This window comes from Ursus americanus, chromosome 12, assembly GCF_024610735.1.
Source record: "Ursus americanus isolate L20-20 chromosome 12, mUrsAme1.1.p, whole genome shotgun sequence".
Taxonomy (NCBI): domain Eukaryota; kingdom Metazoa; phylum Chordata; class Mammalia; order Carnivora; family Ursidae; genus Ursus; species Ursus americanus.
In genome coordinates, this window is record NC_142138.1 from 64,909,408 (window position 1) to 64,924,633 (window position 15,226).

The 15,226-nt window shown below is 37.1% G+C and overlaps 1 protein-coding gene across 1 annotated transcript in view; it reads right to left on the bottom strand.

Annotated features, from left to right (window-relative positions):
• Positions 1-3,359: 3,359 nt before the first annotated feature.
• Positions 3,360-15,226, bottom strand: part of GDAP2 (ganglioside induced differentiation associated protein 2) — a 76,023-nt gene continuing 64,156 nt past the window's right edge. Inside the window, exon 14 of the mRNA XM_045801402.2 lies at positions 3,360-11,350. Within this exon, the coding sequence (XP_045657358.1) occupies positions 11,303-11,350 (48 nt within the window). The 3' untranslated portion in view covers positions 3,360-11,302. The remainder of the gene's footprint in view (positions 11,351-15,226) is intronic.

Here is a 15,226-nt window from a genome sequence, read left to right on the forward strand (position 1 = left end):
ATGTCTAAATGTTAATAACCCTCCCTCTCATCGTCTTAACGGGTGACCATGGTATGGAACGTAACGTCGTAAGTAAATGACAGGAAGTAGAAGCAGCAGAAGGCCCATCCCGAATAATATACTAGATTCAGATTTGGTTGGCCTCCAGGCAGTGAAAAGTGGATATTTCCCTCACAACTGTATTTCTGAAGACAAAAAATTGAATGTTAGTCTGAATAGGCTGTGGTTTCTCACTTTTCATGTTGAAGCACTTGGGTCCAATAAAAGTCATTTTTAAGTAATAATTTTAAGAAAGTGACTTGTAAAGGAATCAAGAGTTTTGAGAAGTATATCTGGGAGCTATGAGTGCCTATAGAGAAGAAAACATTTTCGGTCTTGTTTAGTATCCTTAAGATCATAATTTCAGGAAAAGGAAAGAAATAAGACATCTCCAAATCCTGTTTCCATGCTTATGACAAGAACTATATTGTTCAGAGTATATGAAAAGCATCTTCTTTCAGTAGTTTGCCAACTACTTAACATAAGGTTTCTTAGTTTAAGATTTATCTGGAGAGATGATCCAGATCTTTAAATTGTTTGTCAGAGGTGTCCCTGACCTATGAAAAGATTAAGAACCACTGGCATAATGGAAAAATTCATTCATTCATTCATTCATTCATTCATCCATCCATTCATTCCATAAGCGCTTATGCACTGCCAATTATATACCAGGTACTAGTCTAGGCACTATTCTCATGGAGTCTGTATTCCATTGAGAGGATTGGAAGGGTTAAAGGGAGTCAGACACCAGGGTTTTGATACTGGTATTGTAACCTTAAGCAGATTATTTGCCTCTCTGAGCCTCCATTTCTTCATCTGTAAAGTAGGAATAAGAGAGTAAGAACAAAAACGATTCAACTATCTAGCACAAAGGCATAAATTCAATAAAAAATAATTATTATTAAAGTCCTGTCACCAGGAGGAAGTAGGTATAGGTGAGAGAGATATCACTACTTCATTTTTATAGATAAAAAGGTTAAGCTTAAAGGGGTTACGTGAATCATGTTAGGCAAGGGAGTGATTAACATAGCTAGCTAGTTGATAGGTTGACTGGCTCTTGATTTTCTTCCTCCACATTCTTTTCCTTAATTAGGCCTCTGCTGGATTCATCAGCTTTAAAGAACCATTGAATTATTTATTTAAAACAGGAGTTGGCAAACTATGGCCCACTACCTGTTTTTATATGGCCCTCAAGCTAAGTGTAGCTTTTTACGGTTTTAAACGGTTGAAAACAAGGAGAAATGGTGTTTTGTTATACTTGAAAAATCATTTGAACTTCAAATTCCAGTCTCCATAAATAAAGTCTTATTGGAACACAGGCACGCCCATTTGCTCAAGTATTGTCTGTGGCTGCTTTCATGCTACAGCAGCAGAGCTGAATGGTTGTGACAGAGACCATATGGCCTGAAAAGCCTAAAATATTTATGATCTGGCCCTTTACCAAAAAAGTTTGCCAACCCCTGCTTTAAAATGTCATTTTCTCCCGAAGGAAAGACATACCAAATACATCATACATCTTCTGAATTGGGGATGTGACATAATTTAAAATTGAAGAGCCAAGTGTATCTGGTAAGTCTGGAAAGTGAGATACTTTGATCACAGCAATTAGAATATTTAAATAAGACAATAGCTAGTATTTATGAGACTTTCAGAAGTATGAAGTCATTTGATCTTCACAATAATTCTAAGAGGTAAGTGCTGTTTACATATGAGAGAGCTGAAATTCAAAGAGGTTGGGAAACATGCCCAGGTCACATAGCCAGTCAACAGCTGATCTGGGATTTGAATCAAAGCCTATGCTTCTATATACCAGACTAAAGCCATATAATGGATAGACCAATGGTAGAAGTAAGAAACTCTGAATAGGTACATCTACCCAATCTTCTCTGCCTTTCCAAAACCTATTCCCTAAGATGACCTTGTGGCTAGTTTCTTTACTTATCCAAGATTCTTCTTTTTCTTCCGTAAAATGGGGAAAATACCTAGCTTGGAAGTTTACTGTAAGCATTAGAGATAATATATTTACAATGCCTGGTATCCTGTAAATGATAGCTGCTACTAGTTCATTACTATTGTGCAGGAAACATTTTTGTAAGGTGCGTGGGTAGCAAATCTGCTAAGGCAACTCTGGAAGCAGGGGGAGGTGGCAGCTATGAAAGAAGATCGGTAAATACATTCCCTTGTCCCTGAAAGGCCCAGCAAGCAGTCCCAGGCTGCCAGTTGCCTAAATTAGGCAGCTCTGTTTCCTGGAGAGGGTTTCTGTACCATGGTGAAGGAAAGGGGCAATAAAGGTTGCTGAAGTTGGGATGAGGGGCCAATTCTTTACAGCTGATGGACAGTGCTCACTTTTGTATGAAGTACGGGCCCTATGTGAGAACCAACATCGGCACATGGAGAGGAAGCAGCTATGATGCTGGAGAGGAAGCAGGGAAGGCAGCAGTTGGGAGGTTAAGGGAGAATAAGCAGTTGTAAGTTGTACTCCAGAATTCTCTTTTGTGAGAAAGGAAACTGGGAAGATTGAGCCACAGGAAAGTGCTATGCCGCTACCTTGAACCCTTAGGTTGGTGACCAGGGGAAACACTTGCTGCCAGATTAGACATTAGAGAAACGTAGCCGCAGGTATTTCACCTGGTCACCAACCCAGGGGTTTCTCTGTCACCCAGGAACAAATAGCAATTCCTTTCTTAGTGTGGGCCAGGCACTATGCCAAGTGTTGTGACCATATTTTCTCAGGTGATTCTCACAACCATCCGGTGAAGTAGATATTGCTAGCAACACTTTATAGATATGAAAACTGAGGCTTAGAAGGGCTAAGTGACTCCACTCCCAGAACAAAACTGCTAGTAAGTAAGCATCAGTATTTGAATCTAGTCTTTCGACATCTATTCCACAGCCCTTTCAATTACTCCTCGGTTGCTACCCGTGGCTAGTGACTTATGTGGGTATCAATTCATTCCACAAATATTTATTGAGGCACTGTTCTCCCAATAAGTCTAACTTGGAGATGTGCCTTAGGGGAGGACATACTGCAGTAAAGCCCAAACAACACAGAAGGGAGGGTGGAGGAGAGTGGGAATGGGGAATGACTGGTAATGGGTATTGAGGCTTCATTTAGGGTGTTGAAAATGTTGTAAAAGTAAATAGTGGTGACGGTTGTACAATGCCAAGCATGCTAAAAACCACTGAACTATACACTTTAAGTGGGTGAATTTTATATGTGAGTTACTTTTCAAATAAAGCTGCTAAAAAAAAAAAAAGAAAATTAAAGGATGAACATACCAAAAAAGGATATACTCCACAAAATTAGAAGAGAAATAGGCTTAGTCATGAAAGCTTTTATATCCAAAACAACATAATATAGGATGGTATTATATTACAATTTGATTTTGGTACATGTCACAATAAGTTATAAACATAAAAACAAAACAAAACAAAAATCCTAGATGCAGAGTGGTCTTACCCAGTGCAATGCATTCCACTATCGTGAACTAAAAAAAAAAAAGGGGGGGGGGCTCTTGCCTTTTTCTCACTTCCTGTGTAATTTCCATGGGGGTTATATGAGGCTCCAAACTGAATTTTCTAGGATAGCATTTTCCATAGCAACAGGATGGGCTCAACAAGGAAATGTTAGCACTTCGTAGTTCTGGTCTTATACTAAGTGCTCTACAAAGAAAACAACTGTGCAGCCCGTCTGGGCTTCACTTAGCAAACTTTAAGTTGATTGATAACCTCTGCTGCTAACTCTTGAACTCTGGTCCTCCCTGGAACTTGGCTGAGCAAGTGCAACTTAGATAAAAAAAAAATAAATGATAAATAATAAATTAAAAAAAGAGAACTTCTTTAGAGGACACGAGAGGGAATGTCAAAGCCAAGCAGCTGTGCAAACATTGTTAAACCACAGAGCTCTAGCTATCGATGGCAAAAGGTCACCCTGAAATTACCTACAACCTACATGATCTGGCTAGGAGTCCAACCTGCCTTAACCTGCCTGGGCCTCTACTCCCTCATCTGTCTGAGAACCAAGGTGCCCCTTTATAATAAGTTTTAACACCTACTTTACTATTAGAAATAAAATTCATAGATAACAACCCACCTACAAACAATGTTTTAAAAAAAATCAATGTTAGAATTTACAATAAGCATTTCAAAATGACAACGTCAGATGTATCTAAACTAGAAGACACGATGAAATAGTCAAATGCTTAGTATACCTCCTTATAAAAAATAAATTTGGATTTTAAAGAAGCAAAAGATGGGAGGCCATTCTATCCAAAGTTATAATAAACTGGTCTTATTTATATTTAATAAGACAAGTAGGGCTCACAACCCACATCAAGTAACACACTGCTGAAATGGAGAAAATCAGGCAGAACCAGGCCTTATCTGTAATGTGAAGCCAGAACAATTTTCTTATGCTGTGCTACGGCATGAGGCAGTGAGGTCTCGCACAGGACGTATCTTCCGTCTTGATAACCCACATGTATGGAGAGCCATGCATTCACTGAACTTAAAGATCTTACAGATGGGTTAAAGATGCTGGATCAGAAACACAATAATTTCCATAACACAGATTATTATTATGCTTCTATATAGGATGGAATAAAGGAAAAGTATTTTCAAAAACAGACCTTACAAAATTCAGTGACAGCCTCACATTTCAGGTTATCTCCACTACCTTAGTAATTTTGTGCAAGTATATGTTTTGGTAAGTGGGGAAAGAATTTGAATTTGATACATCCTATCTCTGTCAATAAATAACTGAGTTCCCCTTATAACTCTCTCCTGGTATTTTCTCCCAGCACCCAATTAGAAAAAAATGCAAAAGAGTAAAAAACCCAGCCTACAGGTATGCTTGTTCATTTTACAGAACTCCAAAACTTATCTTAGAAACTAAGAAGAGAGAGGACTTACTTGAACTATTTTAAAGGACAGAACAATTTTTCAAAATAGGTTTCACAGGTGAAAATTAAGATGTTTGCAGGCTACTTCTCAGAACCATCAAGGAATATAATAGTGGTGGGGGGGGGGATCTTTTCTCTGCAAACAAGCTCTATTGGGATTCAGGAAGAATCTCATGTTATCCTTAGTTACAGACGATCAGTGTGCAAGAGAACAGTAATGTTCTCTCTGAAGTTGAGCCCAATGGTCCTAATATCCTTTTACCGGACCACAACCTTAAAAAAAGATTGTATTTATCTTGTGTCAATTTCTTAGCACATTACACAACTGTTTAAAAAAACCTTAGCCATTTCCCCTCCAGAGAAACATCATTAATTTTATAATAAGAATTTTTGAGAAAATAAAATTTAAAATTAAATAGCTTTTTAAAATAAGCAACTTATATTGATGTTTTACATTATTTTTTATAAGAGTATAAGCTTTGAAGTCAGACTTGGATTTGAATCCTGATTCTATCACTCAATATATAAGATAGCATATATAAAGTGCTTAGCAAAGTTGAAGGCACATAGTAAGTCCTCAAATGTTAATATTATTTCTAATCAAAGCAATAGTAGCTGCCTTTTATAAACACTTAGTATGGATGCTTTGTATTATTGCGTTTTTTTCCCTTAACTAATTATTCAATGAGATTATCCCTGTTTAACACATGAAAACCCTGAGGTTCAGAAAAGGCTGAGAAACATGCCCAAGGTCTGAACCCAGGTGTCCAGGAGCCAAAGCATCAGTGCTAACTAATTAACCATCACTAAAAATTCTTGTGTGTGTGGAAAGGGTGCAGGGAATGTGAGTGTGTGTGTGGTTATGTTTGGTGGGGGATCCATGAGTTTTCTATGATTATCAGACATTTTTCATGCAGATGAAAAATGTAAAAAGTTAATATTCATGTTCTGATAATTAATATAACTGACTTAAAACCAAATTTTGCCAGGACATTTCAGTGCTGAGGTCTGCATTTGTGTTTACTTGCACAGTAGAGCCGGGTTCTGCTTTAGCGGGAGGCTTATGGAGAACAGAGGCTGACTTAATAGGGAAATGATGCAGCCAAGCTAGATGAAGACCAAATATCACTGTGTTCTAAACAATGACAGTAGAGTCTGAACCCAGAAACACAGCGGGATAACTGAGTCACCACGCGGCACACACAGCACCTGGCAGGGGCATGCAGAACTCAAAAGAACCCGTGAGACAGCACTCTGTACCGTAATCACGTTACAAGTGACAGTTTTGTTTTGGTGAAACGTCATCATCCACCATGCTTCACTAATGTTATTTTAAAGTTTATTGGTTTTATAGTTTTGCTCCTATCTATAAACTTCTTTGGGTTTTATACTTGTACAAGAGCTATGAGCATAAAGCAGTATACGTAGCTTTATGTTTATATATACTTAGGTAACAATAAATAATGGAGTAAAAACTGAGGAACTAAGAGAGCCCTTCCTTATTAAAAGCGATGTACATTATTCAAGTTTGAGAAACAAAGCTCGATACCGTCTGTACTGCCTGTATGCGTGGGCATCAGCAGGTCGTTTAACCACTACTATCTACCTCATAGGATTTGTAGGATTAAGTGAGATAATAAATGTGAGTGCCTGGCCCACAGAAGGGATTACGACAGTTGGGTCTCCTTTCCTCGAAAGAGGGAAAGTAGGGAAGCTGAATATAGTCTGGTCTTTTACTTGTGGTCTTGGGACCAGGAGTACTGATAATCACCTGAGCTTGTTAGAAACAGAATCCCAGGCTCGACCTCAGAGCTACTGCATCAGAATCTGCACCGTAACATACTGCCAGCTGATTTAATATATGCACGTTAAAGTCTGAAAACTACTAGTCTAGGTCCCCGTAGAGAAGGCTGACAGTAAAATTTACTGCATTTTGCACTACTCTGTAAGTTAATTTCAGTGATTAGAGACAAGCCAGGGTAGATGACCAAAACACTGTCCTACCCTGCGGCTCAAAACAAACACTATCATTTTACTACTGGTCCTTCATAGGCTATATTTGCAGAGTGGGATCCTCTTTAAATGGGATCTAACCTCTAATTCAGAAAGACTAAAATAAATTTTTAAATGCAAGATAGTCATAAAAGCATTGTGAATTCTGAATAAACAAATTTTAAGATCATGTCAATAAAACGTTTTTTGGTCTCCTGTGCCCAATAGCAATTAAAATTATTTACATATGTTAAGCTCATAATTAAATATTCTGGCCCACAAGAACTGGTCTGACAAAGTGCTGGCTCAGTTTATGATGACTGTGTGCTTACACTAGCAAAACACATTACAAAAAAAAAAAAAAGTATGACTATATACAAAATGTATTAATTTTAACTGCTGAACAAAAATATCAGGTCACATTCAGTAGTTACAATTTTGTTAGTGTAATTCACTAGAGAGTATCTATATTTTTCTCCTTGAACTCAGTGGCCCTATATATTTAATGCTTACTTACTTCACTAAAAAAGATGAGATACTGTTCCTGGAAGCAAAGAAAACAAAATTAATTAATATCCAAGAGAGCCACTAATATATAAAATGACCTTGATATCATCTGCTTAAGGGCTATTTTGATAGAATCCAAGCTTGAACTATGTTATTTATTGCTGTGTTCTCTATATATGGGCCACAGAAACCACATGCAAAGAATGTAATGCAAAGCAGATTACCATGTGAGTGTATACACACATATATATATCATGTACATACGCATGAAGGTACATATGTACGTGTGTGTATATATGCGATACATATATATGGTTTGGCCTACTAAGCAATTCTTATAATCTCTGATTTCTGATAAACCTAGATCACAGGTACAGTCCTCCTTTAATCCTTCATGGTTTTGGGCAATCCTGAGCCAAGAGTCAATCATATACCATGAAGTATATTAGTGCCAGTATAGGGAAAACACTCTAGTGCATGTTGACTATATGTCTGTAACTTAATAAGAGAATGACAATCTGAAACTCACTGGTCAACTCCAATTATAGAAGTGTATAGGTTATCTTGCAGTCCTTTGGGTTCTTAATACAATCAATTCACTGTTCTTAGAACCATACAATCCTTCTCTTTCTAGTACTTCAAATTCTAATAATTTCTATTCATATATTAATATAAACTCTATATATACACACACAAACAGGGCAAACACAAAGAGTGATTTTTAGCTTATACTGAAACTACATTTTATCACTTTCCTATTAGCTACTGCGAAGAAAAGAAACCATTACCTACAGTTTGAATTCATTGAATGATATCTCAGCAAACAGAAAACAGGTAGAAATAGGCAAGCCACGTTTTTCTACTAGAGCAGTTACACACACGCATCCCTCTCTAGAAATGCAAGATATTTTAATCCTTCTACATTTCAGATATTTGATAAAAAATCTATACCCATTTTTCCTAGCAAAAATACTCTAAAAATCCTCTGTTCTTTAGCCTCAAGCTAATTGGATTCTTTTGAAAAAATAAACAGAGTACCAGCCAATGAAATCTTATTACACATCTTATTTCATTAGATGTGTAATAAAGAAAAGAAAATCTTGAACCACTTGGTCTCTAAGCCTTAAGAGTCTAACAAAGACAGTTTTTTTCAAGAGGTTATTTTCACTATCAAGAAACTTGGATATAGATGAGTTAAGAAGAATCCAAATATATGCTGAAGAAATGTACTTGTTTAAGAAAATTCTATTATGCCTCGCATGAATTAATGAATTCACTTAGCATTTTATACCTTGTTTCTTCCTCAATTCAACTAGCATTTGGCATGACCAAAGTTTAATTAAATTAAGGACTTGGTGGTGCTTTGAATTAACATCAGATGCTAGTACTCATCTCCACCCAGTCATCCTTTTATCCTCTAATATGTCTCTGAAAATGGCATGTGTTCTACAGGCAACCCAACTTTTTGACAAAGGCAGATATATACTGAACATTACATAATCATTTCACTATCAAGGTCACTATGTTCCTTTGGTAGGATTTAATACATTGAAACAACTTCATTACATAACACTTCAGACAGCTATGAAAGCATGACCTTGGTCCCATACCAAATTTAGTTTCACTGAGAAGCACAGCCGTTATCTTTAGTCACCATTATTTTATGAAACGTGGTTGGTATGTATGTAGTTCCATACTACCTTTATACCCTAGGACATCAACTGAATGAGAATCTCACTATATATAGAATCCTGCTTGTGTTACTAGACATTAATACACTCGTATGAATATAGCAAAGGGACATTCTTTCAAAATTACTGCCTATGAGAAATTCTACACATCAATTTTCTTCTTTTCAAATGGCGAAGTAGCTTGCAGCCTCTATTATCTATAGAGGAAATGATTCAGGCCAAATGCCAATTTGAGACAGCCAAGTCCACTTTCAAAAAAGAAAAGTTGGCATATTTTTATAACTGCTCCTAGTGCAAAGATACCTCAAATATGATCTAATAACGGACTGGAGAAGATGATGCTAATTTTTCAGAGTTTTAAAGCTCAAGGCTTAAGGGATTAAAAGTAGTGCTGTTTGAGGGGAAGCTTACCAATAGACATCTGACTGGCTGTTTGGATCTGATGACCTAGGGAATGTAACATGAAACCCTTACCCAATAAGCATATACAAGGAGCAAGTGGCTTTGATTTCTGACACAAAGCAAATGTGTCCATTTCATGCAAAAGATACTAGCGCTTTTCGAAAGAATGTAAAGCTCCTTCTTGTTTGTAGCGGAAAATAGAGGATGGGGCTAATACAACTATAGGGGGATCTCTCTGTCATAAAAGAGGTATGTTTCCTTTATCCACTGAAGAATTAATTTGGGCACAGAGTAATGGGACCTTTGGAAGCACTGATCCTGAACATATTAGAACAGAAGAGTTCTACTTTTTCTTCTCTGAACTGCCAATGTACATGATAGAGTGAGGGAGATGGGGGGGTGGGTGCAGGAATCAAAAGGAATTTGAAGACACCCAGATGGAAATTATACTGGTTTGACCTCAATTCAAGAAGAAATGTTTAAAATGGCTAACAGATGCCTCTTGTTAAAGTGTAGCACTGGGGGAGGAGGAGGCTAGAAGAAATTCTGGACAAAGTAGGAAGGCGGTCCTCAGGGTTGGGATTTTTTCATAACAGCTCTTGTCCTAAGACAAGAAAAGTCACTCAAAAGGTGCCAAGGACAAGAGGAGTGCCTGGTAGTACCCTAAGTACATTTATTATCATTTAAAAACTAACTCAGTGACACCTACACAAACTCCCCTAGCATTTTGCACCCAAAGACATCAAAAGCCCTTTCTAACTGCTAGCCTTATGATACCTCTGTGAGGTCAGTATCATAATTCTAATTTTTATTTATAAGCAAGCTAAGGCACAAATAGAGCCTGAGTGGCAACAGCAGTCTGGAATTTTGTTCACTGCGATGCACTTCCTCCATTTTGATGTACGCAACTCTAGAGACACTGTGAGGAAATGTCCTTAGAGGGAGTCACTGTAAAGCCCAACAAAATCACAACTCTGGGGAGATAGCACCCTCTCTAAAGGCTCACCAATGGAGAATAGGAGATGCCTTTCACATAAAAGTGCTAATGAGTGCAGTCCTTTAGAAAAAGGACACCAAATCACCCACGATTACAGGAAAAAGGCGGAAGATACAGTCTTCTTGTTTTCCCCCACTGTTGAGACCAGAACAGTGACAATCTTAACAAATCATATAATCCAAAATCTTAATCTTCACTGGCACAGTAAGATTCTAAGACCTATATTTTGCTAATGATTTCAATGTTTTGATCAGATATATTTCCACATCCTTGATCCCAGATAATTCTCTTTTACCATAACCAAATTCTCTATATGAAATATAACGCCAGGATCTGAAGCAAACAATGCGTATGGTCCTCATACATTGGTTCTATGTATTTCGAGAAACATTTAAGTACACAAAGGAAGCGTGCAATGTTAAAGAGATGGCATGAACGATATTGGTGGCTTGTCTAATGGAAAACCCAGTGTCCTTTCAGGAAACTGAAGATACTCAAAAGTTGCTCCCCAATTTCTATTAACAACCCTCTAAAAATGAACATTTTCATTTGATACAAATATACAAATTTAAAATAAGTGTGCAGTTCAGAATGGCCTACCATTGTCAGATTGCTTATGTGCCAGAAAATATACAGTCAATAAAAAAATACCAGAGAGGTGGGGACAAAAGGCTCTCTGGATCTGAACAGCAAAAATGAATTTCACTTCAATAGGTAGCGATTCGTGGAGAAAGTGACGTCCTTGGAAACCAGTAGCACTAAAAGACGGCAGGTCACAAATCTGGTGACGGGGGATAAGATGTATAGTAAGGCCCATTTTCCTGTGGAAGAAAAAAAAAGACAAGAACATTAAGTAATAAAACGAATTTAAATGGGCATGTGAAAGAAAAGGATTTATAGTCAGTGATAGCATGTATGTAAAATGTCTAGCACATGTCTGGCCCTGAGCAAGGCGCTCAGCCATCAAAACAGTTCCACTGCAGGCAGCCAGAGCTGGTATAGAGCAGGCAGAGGTAATCAGGATGATAATACTTTTAAATAACATTATTAGTTACTGAATATTCTATATGCCAGACACTTTACAACAGCACTTTTCTTTCATTATCCCTTTTATCTCCTCACATAATGCCATGAGGTAGGTAACAACTTTTTGCAGAAGAAACTGAGGATCACGCAGCTTGAACAACTCACCTAATTTCACCTAGCAGTAACCAGAAGAGCCTGAATTGAAATCCTGGTGTATTCAAATCTAACGCCCAGATTATTTTGTTAGACTGGGCTGTCTTACTGTGTACTGAGCCTTAATATAGAATGATGGAACAAAACAGTATGTGTGAATTTTCTGACTTCGTTTTGGCTAACTTTATCTTAATAAAAATGAAGACAGTTAACTTTATGATAGATGGAACTTTGATTACATTTATGGGACTTAGGATTCATTTCTCATTTTTAAGAAAAGTATTTGACAAGTAACTTATTTCTCAGTAAACTGTAAACAGAAATGCTTAGCATTGATGTAGATAATAGGAATGGAGAATGAGACACAGATGAAAATAGCATTGCTTTATGGTATATTTACACTATTAGTTATGATGAAGCATTAAAATCTAACTGGTTTTGAACATAGTAGGTGGTTAAATGTCATTTGAGTAACTAAGGGTATCAAAAACTCTTGACTTTTTTGGGGGGCTTTCAAAAGGGTGAGCAAGAGCGTTGAGTGGGGCGGGGGTGGGTAGGGAGAGGGAGAATCTTAAGCAGGTTCCACACCCAGTGTGGAGCTCAACTCAGGGCCGATCTCACGGACCCTGAAATTATGACTTGAGCTGAAATAGAGTTCTACGCTTAATTGACTGAGCCCCCCAGGTGCCCCTAAAAGCTCTGACATTTTTCAGACTAGATGCTCTGGAGCAAGAACTGATGCTAGGATCAAAGCCAGGAAAACAAGAAAATATCTAGGAAAATCTACTGTCTGATTATAAATCTGACCAGGTATTAAAAAGATTTTTGAAAATTAGGTAGAAACAAATCCTAGGGTTGGCTGCATTTCAGGATACTTAAAAAAAATTAATGAAAACCTTTTCTTTCTTTTTTTTTTGTATTTTAGAATTTCCTATCAAGATCTGTTATACTAACCACTCCTATAACCTCAACATGCATTGAACCTATGCTTAAGAAACATGCCTGAAGAGATAACTCAATTTTGAAGTTCATTTGAAAAAAAAAAATCGTTCACTAACCATCTTGAAGATTTCTCTATTCCATTCTACTACCGTTATTTTTTTAGGTTTTCCTATCTACGTTAAATTGTGATAAAGTAAGAAGGGCAAATCTAATTCTTAATGCTATGAAACAGAGCTTTTTATATTAGTCTCACACTGTGCAAAAAGACTGCCGAGCAATCTATTTTCTCTATTTCTGGAAACAATCTTAGAACTTTGAAGAACTGTTGCCAGGTAAATTTGTATACTCTCTTCTTTGACTGTATTTTAAATCTGTAAGAATGCTGACTAGCAGCCCTTCTGAAATGGTCTCCGTAACATTTTGAAATAGATAAAAATTACCTTCTAATTACCTTCAAAGGTTCCTTTCATTCCTATAAAACTTATATCACTGTTCTAAGTCACACAAGACACAGAAAATAGAAGCCCACTGAAACTAGCCAACAATGACACATCATGCCCGATCATATCTACTATGTACAAGGCACAAGTGAACATGACAATAAATTAACCAATTCAATACTCATTCCCTTTTCTCTGATTATATTTTTCATTTTCCTAGCAAAGGCAAATATTTCCTTACAAGATAATATCCAACCACCTACTGGATCTCCACCTCAATCCTAGTGTGTCAAAAACTGAACATACCACCTGTCTCTTCTCTCCCACCCCCTCAACACCCTCGCTCTTCCTCCAAACTGCCTCTCTGGGGTGGCAGCAATACCATCCAAGTCATTGCCATCATCACTACTCCTGCCCCAGCTCTAGTCTCGTTTCTCCTCTGACCTCTGATAGCCTCTTACTTATCTATTTGCCTAGAGTGTTAACCTCTCTAGTCACTTTCTATGCTGTTTCTTTTGCCATCATTCTAAACAGAAATATAATGGCAGGTCTCCCTTGTGGAATACTCCCCAAAGACCACAAAGCCAAAGTGCTGCAAGTAACATGTAAAGCTCTAGTATCTAGTGACCTGCCCTCTGCTGGCCCTTCCCAAGTCATCTCTGGACACCTTCTTTCGTTTCTTCCCCATTTTTATTTTTATTTTTGGCCTTTATATACAGATGGCCTAATATCTCATTTCAGAAAGCTCTAGTACAGGCACACAGAGATGATCCAATCACCCAAGAGTTAGATTATAGGTTGCTTTTTGTTTTGTTTTGTTTTAAGGATTTTATTAGTTTATTAGGGAGGGAGGGAGAGAGAGTGCGTGCAAGCACAAGTAGGGGGAGAGGCAGAGGGTGAGGGAGAAGCAGGCTCCCCGCTGATCAGAGAGCTCAAGGCAGGGCTCAATCCCAGGACCCTGAGACCATCAACTAAGCCCAAGGTAGAGGCTTAACCGACTGAGCCACCCAGGCGCCCTGAGATTATAGGTTATTTTATGAAATTCTGATTAATCACATCATCTGATATACAAAATATAAGAAAAATATAAGAAAAACCTAAAACAAGCATACAAACAAAACAAACGAAGAAAACCAAGCTTGAGTGTGGTGTTGATACTTAACGAAAGTCAGTTTTATAGGCTCTTAAGTATATAGAAAATGTGTTGGCTTAAAAAACAGCCATTTGGGTTTTCTAACCAATGCAATCCAACCTGTACATTATATCCTAGAAAATAAATTATAAATCCAGACACTAGCTCTGAATTGTCATTCCAAGTTTTTTGATCACAAAATGTCTTTTAGTATTTTTCATTTCCTGCTATCCATTTTTTTAAATTATTAAGAAGAGAGATGTATACTTCAAAAGAATAACAATAAGGCCATTTTCTACTCCAGCAATCTACAATAAACACAAACTGATGTTCTTTTCCCCCCTCCCATTTATTCAATAATCTTTGTATCTATGATCTAGCTGCTTCAATTACAAATCCTCTCTGTTCAAAAGCCAAGCATGAAATTTTATTAGCCATTAGAACACATTAAATACTTTGCTCTTCACATAAAGGGAGACAGAAATTATAGCTGAAGTTAAAGAAATGGTAGAGAGAAAACGTCTTGCAGAATATTTATTTTAGTGTATACATGCTGTACAATAATTAGGGAAAAACAATTCATATCAAACTTAATATAACCTTCAAATATATTCCCTGATTCACGCAGAAAGATATGTAATCAGCAACAGTTAAATAAGGAGATTGATGATCTTCTGGCCAAGCATGTTACTTACTTTTGTTTTTTTCTAACTACTGAAGTGGTAGCATGAATAAACACAATGGGATGGAGCTTTAATGAAATTCAAGAGTAGCCCTTTATCATTGTTTAAGTAATATATTCATGAATGCATCGATAGATCATAATACTAATATTACTGGTTGATACTCTTAAAAACATTATATAAACTTTTAGCAAAATGAAACTTAGGGTAAAGACTACTAAGCTAGGCCACCGTTTTGAATTAATGCTGAACATGTCACACACCAACAGGTTCTTCTGCCTCTACTTATGTAAAGTTATTCAAGCTTAAGAAAATTAGGCA